Source organism: Balaenoptera borealis, assembly GCF_965194805.1.
Source record: "Balaenoptera borealis genome assembly, chromosome: 16".
NCBI classification, from domain to species: Eukaryota; Metazoa; Chordata; class Mammalia; order Artiodactyla; family Balaenopteridae; genus Balaenoptera; species Balaenoptera borealis.
Window position 1 is genome coordinate 52,315,243 of NC_138872.1, and position 23,848 is coordinate 52,339,090.

At 52.2% G+C, this 23,848-nt stretch overlaps 2 protein-coding genes across 2 annotated transcripts; one reads left to right on the plus strand and one right to left on the minus strand.

Moving 5' to 3' along the window:
* Nucleotides 1-3,228: 3,228 nt before the first annotated feature.
* LOC309613116 (testisin-like) lies at nt 3,229-10,885 on the minus strand. Its single transcript, XM_082359605.1, is given in 5 exon segments — nt 3,229-4,339; nt 4,644-4,798; nt 7,337-7,620; nt 8,345-8,791; nt 8,793-10,885. Coding segments are annotated over 5 exon segments (1,368 nt in total). The 5' UTR covers nt 9,035-10,885; the 3' UTR covers nt 3,229-4,099.
* Nucleotides 10,886-18,696: 7,811 nt separating this feature from the next.
* LOC309613156 (serine protease 44-like) lies at nt 18,697-21,223 on the plus strand (the record flags this gene model as incomplete). The annotated part of the gene is made up of 4 exons (XM_082359712.1): nt 18,697-18,774; nt 18,918-19,053; nt 19,226-19,676; nt 20,532-21,223. 4 exons carry the CDS (start codon nt 18,697-18,699, stop codon nt 20,812-20,814), a joined length of 948 nt encoding a protein of 315 aa, XP_082215838.1. The 3' UTR covers nt 20,815-21,223.
* Between the last annotated feature and the right edge of the window lie 2,625 nt (nt 21,224-23,848).

Below are 23,848 nucleotides of genomic sequence, written 5' to 3' on the forward strand. Positions count from 1 at the left end.
GTACTGTCCCCAAGAAGGGATCAGTGGGGGGCTCTCATCCCCTCCTGGACACACAGGGTCCTGAGGGCCAGGCTGGGGCAAACAGGGCTGGCTACATGACTGGGCCCTATTGCCCGCCTCCCAGGACCTTCCTCCTCCCTCCTGTTCCCGCACCCCCGCAGGGGGAGCTGATTCTGGCCCCAAGGGGAGCTGCCCAGTCTTGTTTCCCAGGACAACACTGAGTGTCTCTAACATGAGCCTCTTCAGCCAACTGGGGCTGAGGTGCAGTCACCTGGGACACCTGCCCTAGGCAGGTTCCTATTCTGACATCCCAGGGAGCTGTGCCTTTGTGGGTAGATGCCACTAGGGGGTGCCCTCTCTCCACCCTTCTCCTGCCCTCAGGTGGCCTCTGAACCCCAAACCTCCTCCAACTTCTGCCTCATGCTGGGTCTGATGCCTGGTGGATCTGGGTCTTACCATTTGTGGGCTAGAATTCTGACAAGTCCGTTGCTGAACTAAAATCAAGGTGTTGGCAGGGTGTGTCCCTTCCTGCAGGCTCTGGGGGGAATCACTTTCCTTGCCTTTTCCAGTTTCTAGAGGCCACCCTCATTCCTTGGCTTGTGGCCCTGCCTCCATCTGCAAAGCAGCAATGGTGGGTCCTGCCTTACCACTTCACACCCCATCCCTCTGACTCCCTCTTCTGACTCCTTCTGGTATAGGGACCTTGGGATTACACTGGCTCACCCAGATAATCCACGATAATCTCCCCATGTCCTGTCCTGAACTTAATCACGTGTGCAGAACCCCTTTGCCAAGTGAAGTGCATATTCACAGTTTCCGGAGATTAGGACATAGGCATCCATGGTTATGGTCCTTGGATAGGGCAGGTGGGAGATAAACCTTCTAAGCTTTCCTGTCTGAGAGTGACATAATTTTGCCCTCCCCTTTAATTGATGGTTTGCTGGGTTTAGAATTCTAAAACTAAGCTAATTTCCTCTCAGACCTTGGAAGGCCTTGCTGCATCATCTTCTAGCTTCCCAGTCTAGATTCTTATTAGCATTCTGTGCTTACTGATAGCAGTGGTCCTGAAATTTTTACTTAGAAGTGGCGTAGGAACAACAGTTTGGTTGGAGGCAGGTGGCTTGAATCTGCATCTGTACAGAATCCCTTCTGAAAGCCTGAGAAAATGTCTCTTGTCCAAACTGCCCAACCAATTCTGGATTCTTGTTTGGTTTTGGTTTTGGTTTTCTAGTAACACACTAGTAAATGGTTAATGAAGAAAATCTGGAAATGGCTAAAAAGTATACAAAAGATGATAATCACCTATACCCCCAGCACTCAGGGGTAACAAGTGTTGATATTTTGGTGTCTTTGTATACATACCCAACTCTCCATATGCAAAAATATATACAAAGCTCTGAATTGTGTTTACATTTAGAACCTGTCAGAAATACTTCGATTTCCCCTATATTCTATTAAACCTTTGCAAAAGGGAAATAATAACCTTAGTGGCTGTCTAGAAAGTCTGTTCTGGCTTTCTACAACTTTTTGGAGAATAGGAAAAGGAAGGGAAAAAATGTATGAGCGGTGCCATTCACAATATGTGATGAAAAATAATAAGCATGAGCTCAATAAACTAACAATTACCCTAGAAAAACTAGGCTTAGAAAAGCATCTTATGACTGCAAACTAAGGATGAAAGTTGCAGGTTTAACTGTCTTAGCAAATGTGAGAACAAGAGGAAGCTCCTCTCTGTTAACACTGGTTGGTGGGAAAACACACCATAGGACATTGGTCACTTATGATCTAGCAGACAGGGCCCCCCATGTCCCCACCTTGTGGGTTCCCCCAGTGATCAGAGGGACTTCAACTGTCCACAGGGTCATGGCACTCCCGGCCTCAGCGGTGGCGGGACAGGCAATGCCACTTGCAAAGCAGGTCAGCACCTACTGGTCAGTGATGGGTCCCGACTGGGGGTGGTGCAGGACCCTTGTGTCCAGGAGTGCCCAAGGCCACTCTCTGGGGCCAGGGTCATGTCTTTCGTGGACGGCAGCTGGGAATACAAAGGCTGAAGGTTATGGGGCCCAGATGGTGGGGGGTGACAAGCCCTGAGTTTCTCCACCTAGGAAAGGCCCTGCCCCATCACCCCTGCCTGAAGATCTCCAATTCCTTCCCAGGTCTCTTCAGCCTGTCCCAGGACAAGTGCTGAGAGCAAGGGCAGTGGACACGGCAGGGGGTGAACCAGGGACCCTGGTGTCCCCTCCCTGTGCTTACCAAGCGCCCAGGGCTCTGTATGCCCCAGCTGGGCCCTTGGCTGCATGGGTCTGCGCCCACGATGACAGTAATGAATGACCCCGGGGCACAGGGTTGAGGGTCCCCAGCTGTTCACTTTCTCCCCAGCCTTGGGCCCCGATTCCTGGTGGGGCTGTCAGGCGGCTCCACCACAGGGGTGTGCCATAGGTGACCTACAGGGAGAGCACGTGGCTACTCAGTCCTGCTGTGGCCTTGTGCGCCAAGCACAGACCAGGGAAGCACCTCACCCTGCCCAGCTCGGGGGAACAAACGGCTTCTGCAGGCTGAGGGCCACCCATTTGGGAAAGTACCACAAAGCCCACATTCATGACAAACAGAGATAGTTGGCATGAGGGACTGACTGTGAAGGGTGTGGTGAGCAGGCATGATGGGCCCGATAAAGAGACAAGGTCTCAGCTGAGGCCTGGAGGAAGGCAGGAGCCAACCAGGAAAGAGAGGAACATTCTAGAACATTCTAGACCAAGGGAGCAGCATCTGCAAGGGCAGAGGTGGGCAAGAGCTGGGCACCTAGGCGCTATGCAGCCAGAGTGGGGGGGTGATAAAAGGGGGGCCCTGCAGGAGACCCTAGGAGCACTGGGAAGCTGCAGGGGTGTTACAGGGGTGTTACGTGTTGGCCGGACTTGTTGGGTGTAGATTTGAATCCTTGTGGCTGCAGAGGGGATGAGAGCTGGCGGGGGAGGGGGGGTGGGTTGGGTGTGGGGGTGGAGGGGGGGTGGGTTGGGTGTGGGGGTGGACGGGGGGGCGCGGGACACAACCGCGGGGGGCACTTCCGTCTGGTTCGGGGCTGCCCACCAGCGTTTGCCCACCCTCCCTGTTTGGGAAACCCCCAGGGCTCACACATGAGCAGGGAGGATGGGGGTCTCCGGGTGGGGAGGGAGGGCAGGATGTGGACCCACCAGAGCTTCTCATACCTTCTGCTCTCACAACACCTCTGGATCTCATGAAAACACAGATCTGCCCGAACAGTTCCGAGCGTCCCGAGTTGGCCCCGCTGGCCTGGTCCCTTGGCCATGCTGAGGCTGGGTTCTGCGACCCCAGCGTAGGGGCGGGGGGGGCGACACACTTGCTGCTGCCTCTCCACCCAGGCCACCTATGGAGCTTGGAGCCCCCATGCCCCCAGGACAAGCCTCAACCACGGGGAGTCAGGAGAGAAGGGGCCGTGCCAGGTCCTCGTCCCCCACGGGCGATGCTGAGGTGTGTCCCCGTGATTTCTCAGGGGATCCCGGCCAGACAATGCCTCAGCTGCCAACAGGGTAACCTCCTCATCTGGGCAAACGTCACTGGCTATCACCCCTCCTGCCTCATTTCCCCACTCTTCACTGGGGCTTCTTGGTATCGCCTCCTAAATAAACTAGCCGCACCCTCGTCCTGGTCCCGGGTCAGCCTTTGGGGGACCGTGGTGAGGCCAGGAGCATCCGGCGTCTGTGTGGTGGGAAACACGGCATGAGCGCTGGGGGTGTTTGGGGGCGTTTCCTCCACTGCACCCCACTCCAGCCTTCCTAGCCCCCAGGGACCTTGGTGCTACTAATGTCCTCCCATAAATTATCTTTCTGATTGAACTAACCTGAGAGGGTTTTGTTGTTTGCAACCAAAACCAGTATAGCACAGATGGGTGACAATGATTTAGGACTTAAGGAGTGGTCTTGGCGTGGATGGGACACGGGTGACCGTGAGGGTGTCCAGGAAGCCACCCGGGGCCACAGAACACAGTGCAAGGCTTCAACTTGAACATGCACAGGTTTATTAGCAAAGGGGACTGGGCCTGACTCAGCAGATGGCCTTGACTCTCGGGGGCCATCTGCTGGGCTCAGGCCAACTGTAGGAATGGGGGAGCCCAGAGCAGAGGGAAGAGCAACAGCAATGGGCAAGAGTCCGGCCTGCAAATGGTGTTTTTGGCCAAAACCGTTCGGATCCACTTGTAGTGAGCACTGATGTTGGTGTAGACACCGGGCCGGTTGGGCCTACCACAGCCCACTCCCCAGCTCACGATTCCAACCTGATACCACAGCCCTTTCATTTCGCAGGTCAAGGGTCCACCTGAGTCACCCTGGGGAGCAGCATGGGTGAGCCCAGCCTGGGGTGGGGCAGGAGGGGTGAGCAGAGAGGCCAGGAGAGCAGGAGGGGCTGTGGAGCTGGGCAGACTGGATGCAAATGCCACTCCTCCCCCTGGAAGTAACCAAGCCTCAGTTTCTGCATCTGCAAAGTGGGGGCAATAGTCTCTACCCCCGCCCCCAGGGTCGAGGTGAGGACCAAATGAAGTGCAGGGATACAGATTGCTCTCAGGCCTGGGGGCTGGGGTGATGTGATACTAAGGCCCAGAAGCCCTGGTTGGGGACGGGAGGGACACTCACAAAGCAGGAATCCTTGCCACCTTGAGGGTCGCCAGCACAAACCATGTCTCCCCAGATGTCACGGCGGAAATCAGGCAGTGAGAACAGGTGGTTACACATGGTGGTGTTTATGATGCCGACCTGCACTTCCTGGAGGGTGTAGGGAGATGGCAGTGCTGCTGTAGAGTTGAGGGGACAGAGAAAGATGGCATCCTGAGCCTCTCCCCTACCATCAGGTTGGGAGGAATGGCATAGGCTACGAAGGCGGTGGGTGGGGGGAGGCGGTCCTTGGGGCACCCACGATGCCTGGGACATTGCCCCTGATTCCCCTGCTCTAGCCCAGCACCCAGCACCTGATGGGTGATGAACAACATCACATAAAGAACCAATGGATGGACAAGCTGTTACAGGTTTCCCTCTCTGTAGCCTGCAGATAACAGGCCCTGGCTGAGGCCCCGGGGAGAGACCGGGGAGAGACCGTAGCACGCCTGAGGGCGGGGCTAGTGCAGCTGAGATGGTTTAGGATTAACACAGTCCAGCGCCCAGGTGCCTGAGGAGGTGGGGCATCCCTGGTGCACTCTCTCCCCGTGCATTTGCGCATGCCCGGCCCCCCAGGATGCAGTGCGATCAAGCCCCATTCTCAGGTAAGGAAAGATTCAGGAGCAAGATTGCCCTCCCCCACCCCCAGCAAAGTATCAGGGAACTGCCAGAGCCTGATATGAACCCAGGTCTGTCCAATTCCTAAGTCTGGGTCCGAATCACCTCCTTATCCTGCAGAGGATGGTGACCACAATAACACTGAAAGCTGGTCTGTAAATAGAGCTTCCTGGCTGCCGGGCGCTCTGCTAAGCCCTCATGTATGAATGCTTTTAAGCCTCAGAACTACCCTCTCAGGTGGGAGCTATTATTATGCCATTTTGCAGATGAGGAAGCTGAGGCACAGTGAGATGAAGTGCCTTGCCCAAGGTTTCCCAGCTAGTACAGAGTATATCAGGTCTGGGGGGTGGGGGACAAGAAGTCACCTTCTACCTGTGAGAGTGAGGGTTCAGCCTGGGGCTGGGTGTTACCACCTGTTAGCCGGGGGAAGGGAGCAGGGTCTGCCTGGCTAGGCTCCTTGGCTCACACCCATTCAGCCCTTTGGGCCCAGGCAGTCTGCACAGGGGCACTTTCTCCAGCCCCTTCGGGTGAAGGGAAAGGACGGGGCAGGTCTCCTGTCGACTCCTCTATCTGCCCCGTGCCAATTCCAGGTGTGCTACCCTCTCCGGGCCAGTGAGCCCTGGCTTCTCCATTGAGCCCTGGGGCCTTGGGCAATTTCCATACCTCTCCAAGCTTGCTCATCTGTAAAGTAGGTATAAAAATGTTCCCAGCCTCATTGGCAGGTAGGCTCCAGAAGGAAGAGAGTCCCTGGAACCCAGAACAGTGCCAGGGACACAGAGCGCATGAGAGGAGCTTTATCTATATGGTTGCTGTGGTTAAGGGTGAGGCAGGGCCACGCTGGGCCTGGGAGCAGTGTGAGGCGCCGTCCAGTCTGTCAGGCTAGAGCCCCCGCAGCCCCTCTGGGGGCCTGTGTCCAGCGGTTTCAGAGGATTCGTGGTGAGAGAGAAGCAGGTGGCAGCTCATGACAGCGCAAGGAGCCCCACAGAGATTCAGGGGGGAGCCAAGGCTGGAGCATGGCTTGACATTTCAAGGAGAGAAAAGGAGCTGGCACTCCAGGACAGGAGGCCACTCCGGCAGCTGCAGAAGGGATGGAGAAGCCAGAGTGGGAGGCTGGCTGGCGGTGGGGGTGGTGGTGAGCACCCTGCTGGGGTGGAAAGGAGGCCTTCCTGAAACAGCCCTCCCCAGCCCCACCCCTGCAGGCTGGGGCTTCGGGCCTGGGCCAGCGAGCCACCCTCTCTGGCTTCCGGCGTGCCACCCTCTCTGGCTTCTGGCTCACAGTCTCCGGAAGGGAGGGGGAGCTGAGTGTGTGTACAGAAAGCACTGCTCGTTAAGGGGGAGCAAGAGTGGAGAGCCACGGACTTCCCTGGCGGTCCAGTGGTTAAGACTTCGCCTTCCAGTGCAGGGGGTGTGGGTTCCATCCCTGGTCGGGAAGCTAAGATCCCACATGCCTCGTGGCCACAAAAACCAAACATAAAAAAACAGAAGCAATATTGCAACCAAATTCAATAAAGACTTTAAAAAAATGGTCCACATCAAAAAAAATCTAAAATAAAAAAAAAAAAGAGGACTTCCCTGGTGGCGCAGTGGTTAAGAATCCGCCTTCCAATGCAGAGGACACGGGTTTGAGCCCTAGTCCAGGAAGATCCCACATGCCACGGAGCAACTAAGCCCATGCGCCACAACTACTGAGCCTGTGCTCTAGAGCCCATGAGCCACAACTACTGAGCCCACGTGCTGCAACTACTGAAGCCCATGTGCCTAGAGCCCGTGCTCCGCAACAGGAGAAGCCACTGCAATGAGAAGCCCGCACACTGCAACAAAGAGTAGCCCCCGCTGGACACAACCAAAGAAAACCCGTGCAAGACCCAACGCAGCCAAAAATAAATAAATAAATTTATAAAAAAAAAAAGAGTGGAGAGCCAGTGTGGAGAGGATGCTGAGTAGGCCAAAGAGGGGATGCTGCCAAGGTGGGGGCCACTGAGGCTGGAGCAGCTAGAATGAGTGGACATGACATTGCCGCCCTCCCCTGCCCCAGACCCATCTGTCCCCAGCCTCACCCTGATCTTCTTCAATGTCCCCCCAGCCGGTCACCCAGCAGTCAGTCCGGTTCTCAAACTCAGAGGAGGAAGCCATGAGACAGATGGGCTGGATGTACTTGGTGTAGGTAATGGAGGAGGACAGCTTCAGCAGGGCGATGTCATACGATGCAGACCCCAGATACCTGGGGCTCAAAAAGATCTGCTCCACGTTGTAATGGTTGTAGTAGGCTTGCAGGTTCCAAATGGATGGTGTGGCAGACAGCTCGCCAAACTGGACCGACCATTCATAGGGATCTCTGTTGCTGGCAGGGGAGGAGAAAGCCGTCAGGGGTCCTCAGAGGGAGGGTGGGCCACCTGAGCACACCTGGGGCTGCTCCCTGAGCTGAGACCCCCGGGCTGCTGCGGGGCTCACCCCAGACACCATCAGCAGGTCTTCCTTCGACCAAAGAGGCCAGGGTAGAAACGGGGAGAGCCCAGACAGCCCCAAAGTCCCACACCTGGGGACTTGAGGGGGTTGGTAGGAGGGTGCCTCCCCTGCCAGCTCATCCGGCCAGTCACTCAACCACTTGTCACCTCCAAGAGCCCTTCTCAAAAGGGAACAAGCAGGTGCACGGGCGCCACAGCAGGCTGGGCTCAAAACAGCTTCCGGGGCCACTGTCACCACAGGCCAGGCTCTGTGTCCAGCACTTACTTCAGCTCATTCCTCCCCCGGGGGGGGGTCACCTCCGCTGGGAGGTGGGGTGAGGAAGGTGGAGGTTGGTGGTGCCACTTGGGGACAAGTGAAGCAAGAAAGAAAAGAACAAGACAAACAAATGTGCGTGGGAATGTTCTGGGAGAACATTCTGGAAGAAACTGCACAGGGTTTCCTCCCAGAGCGCCCTGGGGGACTCGCGTGGGTGCGTAACGGGCTGCAGCCGGGACTGGGCCTCAGGAGCACCCGAGGGCCGTGTCCACGTGGGGCATGCGCGCAGGTCCTGCTGCAGACCCAGGGCCCGGGGTCAGCGGGCCGCCCGCCCCCAGACTCACTTTTGGAAGCAGTGCGCGGCCGAGAGCACCCAGCGGCGGTTGAGCAGGCTTGCTCCGCAGTAGTGGGAGCCCCATAGGCGCAGGCTGCCCTGCCACGGCCAGCGCCCAAGCTCTGCGTCCTTTCCACCCACTATGCGTGTCGGGACAGTCCGTTGGCCACATGGCCCTGGGATGGACAGATGGACACCAGGCTGAGCTGCGGGAGGCAGGCCCACCCCGTCCACCCTCACCCACCGGGTGGGAGAAGGGAAGGGGCGCCCCGGGGAACCGCGCGTCCAGGGGTCTTGCCGCCCAGGAAGAAGGGGACGCTGGGGACCTGCCCCACGTGGGCCACAGGCGCCCGCCCCTCCCCCACACCCAGGGGCGGCCCCATCAGTTACATGCGAGCATAGAAGAGTTCTCGAAACCTGGGGCGGGGAGAGGAAAAGATGAGTCGCCCTTCGCGCTCCGGCTCAGGTGCCCTGCGCAGGGAAGCGCGCCCCCTGGACGCCTTACCTGGAAGCAACAGGTCCCTATCCCGCAACGCTGCGGGTAGGAGAGAAAGTGAGCTCCCCTCGGTCTCCACGCGCCCCACCCTTCCCCCATCACCCCTAGCTGCGCCGGCAGCCCCAGCCTCAGCTCACCCTGCCTCGCGATTTCGACCCGCACCAACAGTTGCGCGAGCAGCAGCGCCCCGACCTGCGCGCCCATGGCCTCTTCTTCCCGCCGCCTGGCGCCCCCTCTGCTTCCGCCAGCTCCAAGGCCCGGCTGGGGCGCCCCCTCGGGGAGAGGGAGCCACGGGAACCCTGGCCGCCCCCTTCCCTCAGCTTGACCTCTCTGGTCCAAGGGCTGTTTGGGAACCTGGGACGTCACAGTGCCCCGGCTTTGAGCTTCTACTGGGGCTCGGTCCCCCAACTACGTACCTTGTTATGGCCCAGGAGCCAGTGTACCCAGACGATCCCCTTCTTGTCTGCGACCCTGGGGGCCTGGCTGCCCCCCATGCTGCCCTCTTTTCTACCCATTCCGTCTGCTAGGAAGGACCAAGGACCTGACCCACAGCCAGGACTCCCATGAAAGCACATTAGCAAGTCCTCACTGAGTGCCCATTGGGGGTCTCGAACTGTTGGGCTCAGCCAGGAAGAAAAGACCCCTCACAAGCCTTTCTTGGGGAAATGATGATCTTGGGTCTTGTCCCTCCCTGTGCTGGCCTCAGGCTAGTGCCCACGTGCGGCCCAGGCTGCCCCCTGGCGGCAGGCCCCGGCCCCTTTTATCACCCTCCTCAGGATTCAGTCTTGAAAGTTGAAACTGCCTTTCACAAACTTTCTTGCCCTGGGTCCTGGGGGGAAGGAAATTGCCAAAGAAAGTGAGAGAGAGACGTCGCTGGGTTGTTCATCCCAGCGTCCCTGTGACCGGTGACTCTACGGACTGGGAACCTGGGAAGGCTGTGCCTGCTTGGTGCCCCTCTGTGTGTCCTGAACACTGCCTGGGATGTGGAGGTGTTCATGGAGTGATGAGTCCCCCAGCATTGGCTTCTGGGGGTCCCTCCAGGCAGGGGAGCCAGTCTGGACTTGCAGGAGTATCCACAGGTGTGTATCCCCCTCGGGAGCCCTGGGTCTTGGGTCCAGCCCAGCAGCACCCTCAGCAGGGCCTGGGTGGTGACTGCCAAGGGAATGAGCCGCTGGAGGCAGGAGCAGGCAGAGCAGGTTCCCTGCCTGGCCAAGCGGGAGAGAGGGTTCCCAGATGGCGTCCTTGACCCGGGCACACTGGTGGAGACACGGGGGAGATGCCTGATGCTTGGGGACAATGGAAACTTCTGCAGAGGCTGAAGCCAGCCAGTCAGCAAACCTCGTGGACTTCACACACTGCAGAGGGGACAGTGGGCATGGGCTCTGGCTGGTGGATGCAGGGGCAGACTGCGTGCAGCAAGGGCTGGAGTTTTCCCCTAAGACGGTCCCCCTCTGTGGCCTTTGGCACCACAGTGCTTGTGACTGGCCAGTCACTGTGAGCTCCCTGGATCAGGGCTAAGTGCGGCTCCTTGCACAAGATGAGACACAGTGCCAGCGCCTACCTTGCAGTGCTGTGGGGACGGCCCAGGAACTCCTCCTCCCCTGCAGCCTGAAGGATAGCTTAAGCCGCAGATCCTGTGCAATCCTCGGGGCTGCCTACGGCTCTTGAGAGCTCTCTCCTCCCTCTGACCACCTGCCTGTCTCCTGCTCCTACTGTCCTTTCCTGGTGAATACCATGCCTGCTCCAGCCTCGGGCCGGCCTCTCCCTGCAGACCCCTCGTCCAGATGGTCACGCAGCAGGCTTCTTCTGGGCCTTCAAGTCTCAGTGCTAATGTCACATCCTCAGCTAGGCTTTCCCTGTCCCCCTCCCATCTAAAGCCAGCCCCATATGCCCCCACTGACTGTCCTTCTCACTGACCTGTTGTATTTCCTCCCTAGAACTTAGCAATGTCCAAAATGATCTTGTTCGGTCCTTTGTGTGTGTAGCTGTTGGCTCCCTCCAGGGACTGTGTGTGACACACCCAGTGAATGTGGAATTGAAGGGCTGATGGAGGACCCAAAGGGCCCCGCTCCTGCTCCTCTGCCCTGCACAGCGGCCAGCAGGGGTCCCCACTCACACACACAGGGTCCCAGCCCTGTGCTCCCTCCTCCAGCTGCCGGCTTACATTTCTCCAGCCAGTTCCTGGGCTCCCCTGGAAAGACCGGGGTTGGGGAAAGAGGGAAAGAGGGAAAGAGCAAGCCCAGCCTGGCCCCGAGTCCTCACCGTCCACGTCAGGGTGATGTGGATTCCCCCCCAGCCCTGCCAGGAACCCCAGGATATGTTACTGCTCTGCTGGCCACTGAGCCAGGGACAGGGCTGCTGGGCAGAGTGGGCTCGGGCAAGCCCTGGGGTTTGCAGCCCTCAGTTTCCCTGTCTGAAAAATGGAGATAACAGTAATGTGCACCTTGCAGGGCTACTGTGAGCATCTGGCGACGCCCTGTGGTTAAGCTCCTACACATGGAAGATACTTTCTCATGCACCCCTCTGGGGCTGCAAGGCACAGGGAGGATCACCCAGCCAGAGGAATGTCCTTCTGCCAGCTAGGCTTTACTGCCTCTCAGACAGACACGTCTGCAAAGGCACCAGCCCAGCACTGGGCGCTGGAAACCCCAGTTCCAAGAGTCCCAGAAACCACCCAAGGAATCCTTGAACGTGGGTGCTCCTTGGGACTCAGCCTTGAATGGTGGGTGAGAAGCAGGTCCTGTCCCTGGGGGTCCACGGGGTGGCAAGGAGGGAGAGAGGGCATCTTGGAGCCCCCTGGGGACACATGAAACGCAGATGCTGGGCCCAGGGCTGTGAGGTCTGAAGAGGGATAGATGTGGGTATTGGGGAGGGGGCTTGTCATGGGGCTGGGTGGGGGGGCGGAACCAGAGAAGGTCCCTGGAGGACAGAGGATAGGTGGATGGTTGAAGGTGGCTGTTGGGGAGGGTTTGGGGAGTAGGTCCCTGCAGGAACTGCCTGCTACACTCTTGGCAGGGAGCAGAGAGAGAGGGCATGAGTTTGGGATGCAGGGGCTGAGGTTGCAGGGCTGACTGCCCGGATAGGCAAGGCAAGCCACGGGGAGACGGGGGTGCCCCCAAGCGGTCCCAGAAGCAACAACAGGGCAAAGATAAGATCCTAGCAAGGCTTGGAGAGAAGTTCCTGACATCCCAAGCTGAGCTCCAGGTTGTGCTGACAACCCATGTGGTGTAGACGCTGACGTTGGTGGAAACACCCAGCCTCTTAGGGAGCCCGCAGTGGGATCCCCAGCTCACAACCCGTGTGACAGACGTGACCAGTGTCACAGACCAGGGGCCTGTATGATCAAGAAAGGAGAGCTGACCAGCCTTGGGCACTGCAGGGAGAAGGAATGTGGGAGACTTTTCTGATTCCTAAATTTTTTCCACTTCTCAAAAAGCTAACATATGACCCGGCAATCCCACTCCTAGGCATAAGTCTGGAGAAAACCATAATTCAAAAGGATGCATGCACCCCAATGTCCATTGCAGCAATGTTTACAATAGCCATGAAATGGAAGCAACCTAAATGTCCATCGACAGAGGAATGGATAAAGAAGATGTGGTACATATATACAATGGAATATTACTCAGCCATAAAGAGGAATGAAATAGTGCCATTCAAAATGGCAAATAGTGCCATTTGCAGGGACATGGATGGACCTAGAGATTGTCATACCGAGTGAAGTAAGTCAGAAAGAGAAAAACAAATATCATATAGTATCACTTATATGTGGAATCTAGAAAAATGGTACAGATGAACTTATTTGCAAAGCAGAAATAGAGTCACAGATGTAGAGAATAAACTTATGGTTACCAAGGAAAGAAAGTGGGGTTGGGATGAATTGGGAGATTGGGATTGACATAGATACATTACTGTGTATAAAACAGATAACTAATGAGAACCTACTGTATGGCACGGGGAACTCTACTCAATGCTCTGTGGTGACCTAAATGGGAAGGAAATCTAAAAAAGAGGGGATATATGTGTATGTATAACTGATTCACTTTTCTGTACAGCAGAAACTAACACAACATTGTAAAGCAACTATACTCCAATAAAAAACTTTGTTTTAAGTACCCATTCTTCTCAATTGACCCTCGCATCAACCTAGCCTGCAGGCAACTCCCCTCGAAGGGGCTCGCTGGGTCTCTGAGCAGCCCCAAACGCTTGGTTTAAACCAAAATCATGCTCAGTGAATACTCAGTACTGCATTATTGCTTTTTTCCTCTACCTAATCTCTTGATTTCTGACTTAAAAGATGTGGATTTATTAGTTTATTGAGTATTTAGAACATTTTTTGCTTTATGTATTTCAAAGCTCTGTTATTGGGGCATAAAGGCTCATGCCTCTTACATCTTTTCAGTGGCTTGTAACTTTTATCAATGTAAAATACCCCTATAGCTCATTCTTAAGACTTCAAACCTTGGGTTCTATTTTATCTGCGATTATCTGCTGTGTGATACTCCACAGCCACTTTCATCTTGTTTGCAATTTTTCCACCAATATATATTCTTAAATCAAAACAAAATAAAAAGAATACATTTATAAAGAAATTACAAGAAGTTAAATTTCTCAACCTATTTATGCTTGGCCCTTATTGGAACAGACTTGCTGGAATCCTTGTAAAATAGTAAAGTACCTCCACTAACAGTATTATGGATTTTTGTTATTGCAAAAGAAACATAAGTTTCATATGATTTACTGACACCTTATGGGGATAAAGGCACATCCTGCCTGCTTGAGATTGGGTTTTTTGGTCCCAGAAATTATGTTTGAGAACTCCTAGATTATCAGAATTATGTAAGAGCCAGTGTATTTCATAGTAAATCTGATTTAAAGACATCCCTATTATTCAGCCATAAAAAAGAATGAAGTAATGCCATTTGCAGCAACATGGATGGACCTGGAGATTATCATACTAAGTGAACTAAGTCAGAAGGAGAAAGATAAATACCATATGATATCACTTATATGTGGAATCTAAAAAAATGATACAAATGAACTTATTTATAAAACAGAAATAGACTCACAGACATAGAAAACAAACTTATGGTTACCAAAGAGGGAAGGGGGGGAGGGAAAAATTAGGACTTTGGGATTAAAATACACACACTACTGTATATAAAATAGGCAACCAATGAGGACCTACTGTATAGCACAGGGAACTATACTTAATATCTTGTAACAACTTATAATGGAAAAGAATCTGAAAAAGAATATATATATACACGTGTGTGTGTGTGTGTGTATGTGCGTGTATAAAACTGGGACTTCCCTGGTGGTCCAGTGGTTAAGACTCCGTGCTTCCACTGCAGAGAGCACAGGTTTGATCCCTGGTCAGGGAACTAAGATCCCACATGCTGTGCAGCATAGCAAAAAAACAGACAAAAAACGGAATCACTTTGCTGCACACCTGAAACTAGCACAACATTGTAAATCAAGTATATTTCAATAAAATGTTTAAAAATAAAATTAAAATTAAAATAAATAAAAATAAAGACATCCTGATGGTCCTATCATCATCATCAAGTGTTCCTTAGAACTCACAACCATTCAATAACCCTTTTTGTGCTCACAGGTACCTGGTCACCTGCTAAGTGTGATACTGAGGAGGTAAAATATGCATAGTCCTGGTGCTGTGATCTGAATGTTTGTCTCCCCCAAGTTCGTATGTTGAAATCCTAACCCCCAGGGTCATGGTGTTCAGAGGTGGAGACTTTGGGAGGTACTTAGGTGATGAGAGCAGAGCCCTCATAAATGGGATTCGTGTAGATATATATAAATTTTTCTTTTTTTGGCCACGCTGCGCGGCTTGCAGGACCTCAGTTCCCCAACCAGGGATTGAACCTGGGCCACAGCAATGAAAGCCCGGAACCCTAACCACTAGACCACCAGGGAAGTCCCTATTTATTTATTTATTTATTTATTTATTTATTTATTTATTATTTATTTATTTATTTTTGGCTGCGTTGTGTCCTTGTTGCTGTGTGCAGGCTTTCTTTAGTTTCAGCGAGTGGGGGCTACTCTTTGTTGCGGTGCGCAGGCTTCTTACTGTGGTGGCTTCTCTTGTTGCGGAGCACGGGCTCTAGGTGCACGGGCTTCAGTAGTTGTGGCATGCAGGCTCAGTGGTTGTGGCTCGCAGGCTCTAGAGCGCAGGCTCAGTACTTGTGGTGCAGGGGCTTAGTTGCTCCGCAGCATGTGGGATCTTCCTGGACCAGGGCTCAAACCCGTGTCCCCTGAATTGGCAGGCGGATTCTTAACCACTGCGCCACCAGGGAAGTCCTATTTATTTACTTTTTATTGAAGTATAGTTGATTTACAATATTGTGTTAGTTTCCAGTGTACAGCAAAGTGATTCGGTTATACATATATATGTATATTTTTTTCAATTCTTTTCCGTTACAGTTTATTACAAGATATTGAATATAGGTCCCTGTGCTATACAGTAAATCCTTGTTGTTTAGATTAGTACCCTTATAAAAGAGAACCCAGAGAGCTCCCTCACCCCTTCTGCCATGTGAGGACACAGAGAGAAGGCAAAAGCTATGAACCAGGAAGCAGGCCCTCAGACATGGAATCAGCCAGCACTTGGATCTCAGACTTCCAGCCCAGGAACTGTGAGAAATAAAGGTCTGTTATTTATAAGCTGCCCACTTTATGGTATTTTTTCATAGCATCCCAGTGGACTAGGACACCTAGCAAAGCATTTGGCTTAGCAATGGACGAGCTTTCATAATCCTCTTTTTCCAAGTGTGTTCATTACATTCCATGTTTCTACTCACATTATGTTAAGAATATACAAAGTGGAGGAGATACTTCTTCCTCTTCAGACTTAAATAATCTAGGAGAACTCAGAGTGCTGTAGACAGATAACCTGGCCGATATGGAACCAATATCATGTACAGACCTGCCTTTCTAATAGTCTGCTAATAGGGATTCTAGAGCCTGGGCCTGGTCTCCTTTTCTCAACCCCTTACTTTATTTCACTTAAAACATTTTTTTTTATGAAAAATGTATATACAAGAACTGATCTTGAATATCCTTCCACATCTCTACATTTTTCTCTCATGTAATCTGCCCCTTTTAAACATTTGCTCTAGGTTCTGACCATGTTTCACTACTTTATCTTCAAGTTTGCTGATTCATTTTTTAGTCATGTCCATTTTATTATTCAGCCTTTTGGCTAAAATGTTTTACTTCAGCAATATTTTATTTTTATTCATTTATTTATTTTTTAAAGATGTATTTATTATTTATTTATTTTTGGCCACATGGGTTCTTAGTTGCGGCACTCGGGATCTTTGTTCAGGCATGCGGCCTCCTTGTTGCAGTGCACGGGCTACTCTCTAGTTGTGGTGTGCGGTTTTTCTCTTCTGTAGTTGTGGGGCGCAGGCTCCAGGGCGTGTGGGCTCTGCAGTTTGTGGTACGCAGTTTCTCTAGTTGAGGCGCGTGAGCTCAGTAGTTGTGGCATGCAGGCTTAGTTGCCCCGTGGCATGTGAGATCTTAGTTCCCCGAGAAGGGATCAAACCGGCGTCCCCTGCATTGCAAGGCGGATTCTTTACCACTGGACCACCAGGGAAGTCCCAACTTCAGCAACATTTTTTTTAAAGTAATTTTTATTTATTTATTTATTTTATTTTTGGCTGCATTGGGTCTTCGTTGCTGCGTGCAGGCTTTCTCTAGTTGCGGCGAGCGGGGGTACTCTTCGTTGCAGTGAGTGGGCTTCTCATTGCGGTGGCTTCTCTTGTTGCGGAGCACAGGCTCTAGATGCATGGGCTTCAGTAGTTGTGGCACACGAGCTCTAGAGCGCAGGGTCAGTAGCTGTGGTGCAAGGGCTTAGTTGCTCCGTGGCATGTGAGATCTTACCAGACCAGGGCTCGAACCCGTGTCCCCAGGCAGATTCTTAACCACTGGGCCACCAGGGAAGTCCAATTCAGCAATATTTTAAATTTCCAAACACTCTTTCTCGTTCTCTGATTGGTCTTCTATAGTATAATTCTTATTTAATGCTGATAAACCCCTCTTCAAGCTTTCTGAGGACACCAGTTAGAATTTTCCAAGTTGTCTGCTGTTCCATGTACAGTAAGTCCCCTACATACGAAACTGAACGTTGTGAACTTTCAAAGATTTGAATGTGCATTTGAATGTCCAATCACGTAAGTTAGTTCACGTGTCTGGTGTACTTTGTCACGTGCGTGCATCCTATACAAGTGGTTGTGCTTTTGTGTACTTTAGTGTACAGTACTGTGTAGAGTACAGTAGTACAGTAACTTTATTTCAAGCCCAGGATGTCCGGAAGTAAGCATAAAAGCAGCAGTGATGTAGCTGGTACCACTGTACTTTTCAAGGTACTGTATTGTAAGATTAAAAATGTTTTCTTTATGGACTTCCCCGGTGGTCCAATGGCTAAGACTCCATGCTCCCAGTGCAGGGGGCCCAGGTTCGATCCCTGGTCAGGGAAGTAGATCCCACACACCGCAACTAAGAGTTTGCATGCTGCAACTAAAAGATTCCCGAGTGCCACAACTAAAGACCCCGCATGCCACAACGAAGATCTTGTGTGCTGCAACTAAGACCCAGCGCAGCCAAATAAATAAATATTTTTTTAAGTTTTCTTTATTTTTTGTGTTTGCTTTTTATGTATTATTTGTGTGAAAGTATTATAAAGCTATTACAGTACAGTACTATATAGCCGATTGTCTTAGGTGGGTACCTGGGCTAACTTTGTTGGACTTATGAACGTGCTCTCGGAACGGAACTCATTCGTATGTAGGGGACTTACTGTATTATCTCAATTTTCCTTGGAGTCAGTTCAGTTTATTGAAATAGATCCTTCTGGTGCATGCGCAGATTTTCTGCAAATATTTCTTCATCCTTGGTTTCTGTGCAGTAAAAGGTTAACTGAACAGGCCTAGGATGTTCAAACCCTGCACAATCCAAAGAAAGGACTGGCCCTTGCCCACCTCCTAGGAAATAACCTCTGAGCCCTTGGAATGTCCTGCCTGAAAAGACTGTCTTTGTAGACCTGGGGTCTCGGGCCACTCCAGATAGTTGATGATAACGATGTGATTTATGGCGGGGCCTTGGGTCACACTGGATCAGCTGGACCTCTGAAGGGGCTGCAGTCTGAGAAATAAGGTTGGCCACATGGGCCCTCCATGCCTATGTGATGAAACCCCAGTAAAAACTCTAGACACCAAACTTTCAGTGAGCTTCCCTAGTTGGCAAAACTTCACGAGTGTTGTCACACGTCATTGCTGGGAAAATTAAGCACTGCCCACCTGACTCCCCTGGAAGAGGACAGCTGGAAGCCTGCACCTGGTCTCTTCCAGACTCTCCTCTGCACCTTTGGCATTTGCTGATGTTATCTGTATCCATTAACTGTAAGGAACCATAACCAGGAGTACACCAGCTTTTCTGAGTTCTGTGAATCCTCCTAAAAAATCATTGACTCAGTGGGTGGTCCTGTGGACCCCAACTCAGTGGTCTGCTCACATCTATGAGAGAGCCAGTCTGGTGACTTTGGTGCCCTGCAATATTGTCTGCAAGGAAGGGAAGCTACCTGTAGACTCCGTAGAGTTAGGTGAGGCTTGTTGCCGGGCAGCAGGCAGACAGGGAGGCTAAGAGCCCTCTAGATGGTCAAATCAGGCCAGCGTTTATTCTGTGGGTCCTGTAAAGGATCATCACGTTTAACAGTAGATGACACAGTGCGAGACCCCCAATGGGCACTCAGTGAGGACTTGCTAATGTGCTTTCATGGGAGTCCTGGCTGTGGGTCAGGTCCTTGGTCCTTCCTAGCAGACGGAATGGGTAGAAAAGAGGGCAGCATGGGGGGCAGCCAGGCCCCCAGGGTCGCAGACAAGAAGGGGATCGTCTGGGTACACTGGCTCCTGGGCCATAACAAGGTACGTAGTTGGGGGACCGAGCCCCAGTAGAAGCTCAAAGCCGGGGCACTGTGACGTCCCAGGTTCCCAAACAGCCCTTGGACCAGAGAGGTCAAGCTGAGGGAAGGGGGCGGCCAGGGTTCCCGTGGCTCCCTCTCCCCGAGGGGGCGCCCCAGCCGGGCCTTGGAGCTGGCGGAAGCAGAGGGGGCGCCAGGCGGCGGGAAGAAGAGGCCATGGGCGCGCAGGTCGGGGCGCTGCTGCTCGCGCAACTGTTGGTGCGGGTCGAAATCGCGAGGCAGGGTGAGCTGAGGCTGGGGCTGCCGGCGCAGCTAGGGGTGATGGGGGAAGGGTGGGGCGCGTGGAGACCGAGGGGAGCTCACTTTCTCTCCTACCCGCAGCGTTGCGGGATAGGGACCTGTTGCTTCCAGGTAAGGCGTCCAGGGGGCGCGCTTCCCTGCGCAGGGCACCTGAGCCGGAGCGCGAAGGGCGACTCATCTTTTCCTCTCCCCGCCCCAGGTTTCGAGAACTCTTCTATGCTCGCATGTAACTGATGGGGCCGCCCCTGGGTGTGGGGGAGGGGCGGGCGCCTGTGGCCCACGTGGGGCAGGTCCCCAGCGTCCCCTTCTTCCTGGGCGGCAAGACCCCTGGACGCGCGGTTCCCCGGGGCGCCCCTTCCCTTCTCCCACCCGGTGGGTGAGGGTGGACGGGGTGGGCCTGCCTCCCGCAGCTCAGCCTGGTGTCCATCTGTCCATCCCAGGGCCATGTGGCCAACGGACTGTCCCGACACGCATAGTGGGTGGAAAGGACGCAGAGCTTGGGCGCTGGCCGTGGCAGGGCAGCCTGCGCCTATGGGGCTCCCACTACTGCGGAGCAAGCCTGCTCAACCGCCGCTGGGTGCTCTCGGCCGCGCACTGCTTCCAAAAGTGAGTCTGGGGGCGGGCGGCCCGCTGACCCCGGGCCCTGGGTCTGCAGCAGGACCTGCGCGCATGCCCCACGTGGACACGGCCCTCGGGTGCTCCTGAGGCCCAGTCCCGGCTGCAGCCCGTTACGCACCCACGCGAGTCCCCCAGGGCGCTCTGGGAGGAAACCCTGTGCAGTTTCTTCCAGAATGTTCTCCCAGAACATTCCCACGCACATTTGTTTGTCTTGTTCTTTTCTTTCTTGCTTCACTTGTCCCCAAATGGCACCACCAACCTCCACCTTCCTCACCCCACCTCCCAGCGGAGGTGACCCCCCCCCCGGGGGAGGAATGAGCTGAAGTAAGTGCTGGACACAGAGCCTGGCCTGTGGTGACAGTGGCCCCGGAAGCTGTTTTGAGCCCAGCCTGCTGTGGCGCCCGTGCACCTGCTTGTTCCCTTTTGAGAAGGGCTCTTGGAGGTGACAGGTGGTTGAGTGACCGGCCGGATGAGCTGGCAGGGGAGGCACCCTCCTACCAACCCCCTCAAGTCCCCAGGTGTGGGACTTTGTTTGGGGCTGTCTGGGCTCTCCCCGTTTCTACCCTGGCCTCTTTGGTCGAAGGAAGACCTGCTGATGGTGTCTGGGGTGAGCCCCGCAGCAGCCCGGGGATCTCAGCTCAGGGAGCAGCCCCAGGTGTGCTCAGGTGGCCCACCCTCCCTCTGAGGACCCCTGACGGCTTTCTCCTCCCCTGCCAGCAACAGAGATCCCTATGAATGGTCGGTCCAGTTTGGCGAGCTGTCTGCCACACCACCCATTTGGAGCCTGCGGGCCTACCTCCGTCATTACAGGGTGAAGAGTATTATTATATAACCCAAATCCAGGAAGTATTCACAGGACGACATCTCCCTGCTGAAGCTGTCCTCCTCCGTCACCTTCAATAAGCACATCCAGCCCGTCTGTGTCCTGTCCTCCTCCTTTGAGTTCAAGAACCGGGATGACTGCTGGGTGACTGGCTGGGGGGACATCCATGAGAAAAAGAGTGAGGTTGGGGACAGACGGGTGGGGAAGGGGAGTGTTATTCACCATGCCCTGTGCCAGCCACACCAGCTGCAGTGGCCCCCACCTTGGTCTGTGTGCCACTGTGCTTTGGCTTTGGCCTGCTGAGCAATCTCTCCTCACCTCCTTTCCACACCCTGCCCCGCTGTAGAGCAGGGCTTTCTGTACCCACACTCAGCTCCCCCTCCCTTCCCGAGACTGTGAGCCAGAAACCAGAGAGGGAGGCCCCCCCACCGGCCCAGGCCACACCCCCAGCCTGCGGGGGTGTGTGAGGTTTTGGGGTGGACTTGTCAGAAAGGCATCAGGCATTGTTTGGTTTTTTTGTTTGTTTTTGGGGGTTTTTTGAAGTATAATTCACAAACCATAAAATTCATCCTTTTAAATTATACAATTCAGGGACTTCCCTGGTAGTCCAGTGGTTAAGACTCCGGGCTTCCACTGCAGGGGGTGTGGGTTCGATCTCTGGTTGGGGAACTAAGATCCCACACCCTGTGCGGTGCAGCCAAAAAAAAAAAAAAAAAAAAAAGGCATACAATTCAGACGGTTTTTTTTTTTTTTAGTATATTCACAGAGTGGTTCCAGCATCACCACTGTCTAATTACAGAACATTTTCATCATCTCAAAATGAAATCCCATGCTTATTAGCCATTACTCCTAACTCCCCGTTGTTCTAGGGCCATAGCCCCTAGCAGCCACTAATCTGCTTTCTGTCTCTATGGATTTACCTACTCTGGACGCTTCATATGAATGCAGTTATACACTACGTGCTAGCTGCTCTCACTAAGCATAATATTTTCAATGTTCATTCATGTTTTAGTGTGTGTCAGTACTTCACTCCTTTCTTTCTGAGGTTTAACTCATATAACATTAACCATTTTAAAGTATATAATTCAATGGCATTTAGAACAGTCACAGTGCATAACCATGAACTCTATCAAGATCCAAAACATTTTCATCACGCCCAGAGGAAATCCCATAACCATTAAGCAGTCACTCCCAATTACCCCTTCCCTCCAGCCCTTAGCAACCACTAACCAACTTTTTGTCTCTATGGATTTACCTATTCTGGACATTTCATATAAATGGAATCATACACTGTGTCACCTTTCATGTTTGGCTTCTTTCACTTAGCATAATGTTTTCAAGATTCATCCATATTATAGTATGTATCAAAACTTCATTCTCTTTTATGGCTGAATAATATTCCATTGTATGGATGCACAATTTGTTTATCCATTCCTCCACTGATGACATTTTTGTTGTTTCCATCTTTTGGGTATTTGTATTAGTATACAAATTTGTGCTTGAATACCTCTTTTCAATTATTTTGTGAATGTATTTAGGAGTGCAATCCTGGATCACATGGTCATTCTATGTTTAACTTCTTGAGGAGCTGACAAACAGTGTTCCATAGCAGCTGCTCCATTTTACATTCCTATCAACAATAAGGGTTGTAATTTCTCTCCATTCTCCTTAATAAAAAACGTGTTATTTTCCAGGTTTTTGTTTGTTTGTTTTGTTTTGTTTTGTTTTGTTTTGGCCATCCTAGTGGGTGTGAAGCGGTATTTCACTCTGGTTTTGATTTGCATTTCTCTAATGACTAGTGATGTTGAGCAACTTTTCATGTGCTGGTTGGCCATTTGTATATCTTCCTTGGAGTAATGGCTATTTAAGTCCCTTACCCTTTTTTTTTTTTTTTTTTGGTCACACCACGTGGCTTGTGGAATCTTAGTTCTCCAGCCAGGGATTGAACCTGGGCCCTCAGCAGTGAGAGCACAGAGTCCTAACCACTGGACCTCCAGGGAATTCCCAACCCAATTTTATTTATTTGTTTGTTTGTTTTTAAATAAATTTATTTATTTTATTTTTGGCTGCGTTGGGTCTTCGTTGCTGCACGCAGGCTTTTCTCTGGTTGCAGCGAGCTGGGGCTACTCTTCGTTGTGCGCAGCCTTCTCATTGTGGTGGCTTCTCTTGTTGCAGAGCACGGGCTCTAGGTGCGCAGGCGTCAGTAACTGTGGCACATGGGCTCAGTAGTTGTGGCTCGCGGGCTCTAGAGCGCAGGCTCAGTAGTTGTGGCACACGGGCTTAGTTGCTCTGCAGCATGTGGGATCTTCCTGGATCAGGGCTCGAACCCATGTCTCCTGCACTGGCAGGCAGATTCTTAACCACTGCGCCACCAGGGAAGACCACCCCCCCAACCCATTTTTAAACTGAGTTCTCTTTGTTGTGACGTTGTAATCATTTTTATATATTCTGGATACTAGACCCTTTTTAGATAGATGATTTACAAATATTTTTTCCTATTCTGTGGGGGTTTTTTTTCCTTTTTTCTTCTTCTTTTTTTTTTTTTAAACTGGTTCCTGGATCTCACTCCATGGATTTAATTGGTCTGGGATGTGGCACAGACATTGGGATATTTTAAAGCATCCCAGGTGATTCTAATACATAGCTAAGGGTAAGACCAGCTGGCCTAATGGGGTTCATGATGCTTAGAGAGCCAAGTGATGCCAGGAAAGAGGCAATAATCTCCAGGAAAAGGACAAAGAGCTAAAGGTTTGAAAGTTGAAATGAAGACCTAGCCGAAGTTCTGCAGAACAGGTGGGCTTTAGCGTCAGAAAGTTGTGTTTTGAATGCTCTTACTTAACCCTTCAGTTTCTTCGAAAGAGGCATCATAGCTCCTTCCTTCCAGGTTCCATGTTGTCAGTCCCTGGTGTTGATGGGGGAAGAGCACTTCAGATGCAGGGCTGAGCCAAGACTCGTGGACCACATCTCTTTTCACTTTCATGATAGTATCTATTGATGCACAGAATATTTTAATTTTGATGAAGTTCAGATTATTTTTTCTCTGGCGCTTTTGCTTTTGGTGTCATGTCTAAGAAATCATTGCCAAATTCGAGGTCATGAAGATTTACCCTCATGTTTTCTTGAAGAGTTTTATAGTTTTAGCTGTTATATGTATATCTTTGATTCATTTTGAGTTGATCTTTGTTTATGGTGGGAAGTAGTGGGTCCAACTTCATGTTTTGCATTTGGATATCTAGTTGTCCCAGCACCATTTGTTAAAGAGATTCTATTCTCTACTCCACTGAATTATCTTGGCACCCTTGTCAAAAATCAGTTGACCAAAGAAGAATGGGTTTAT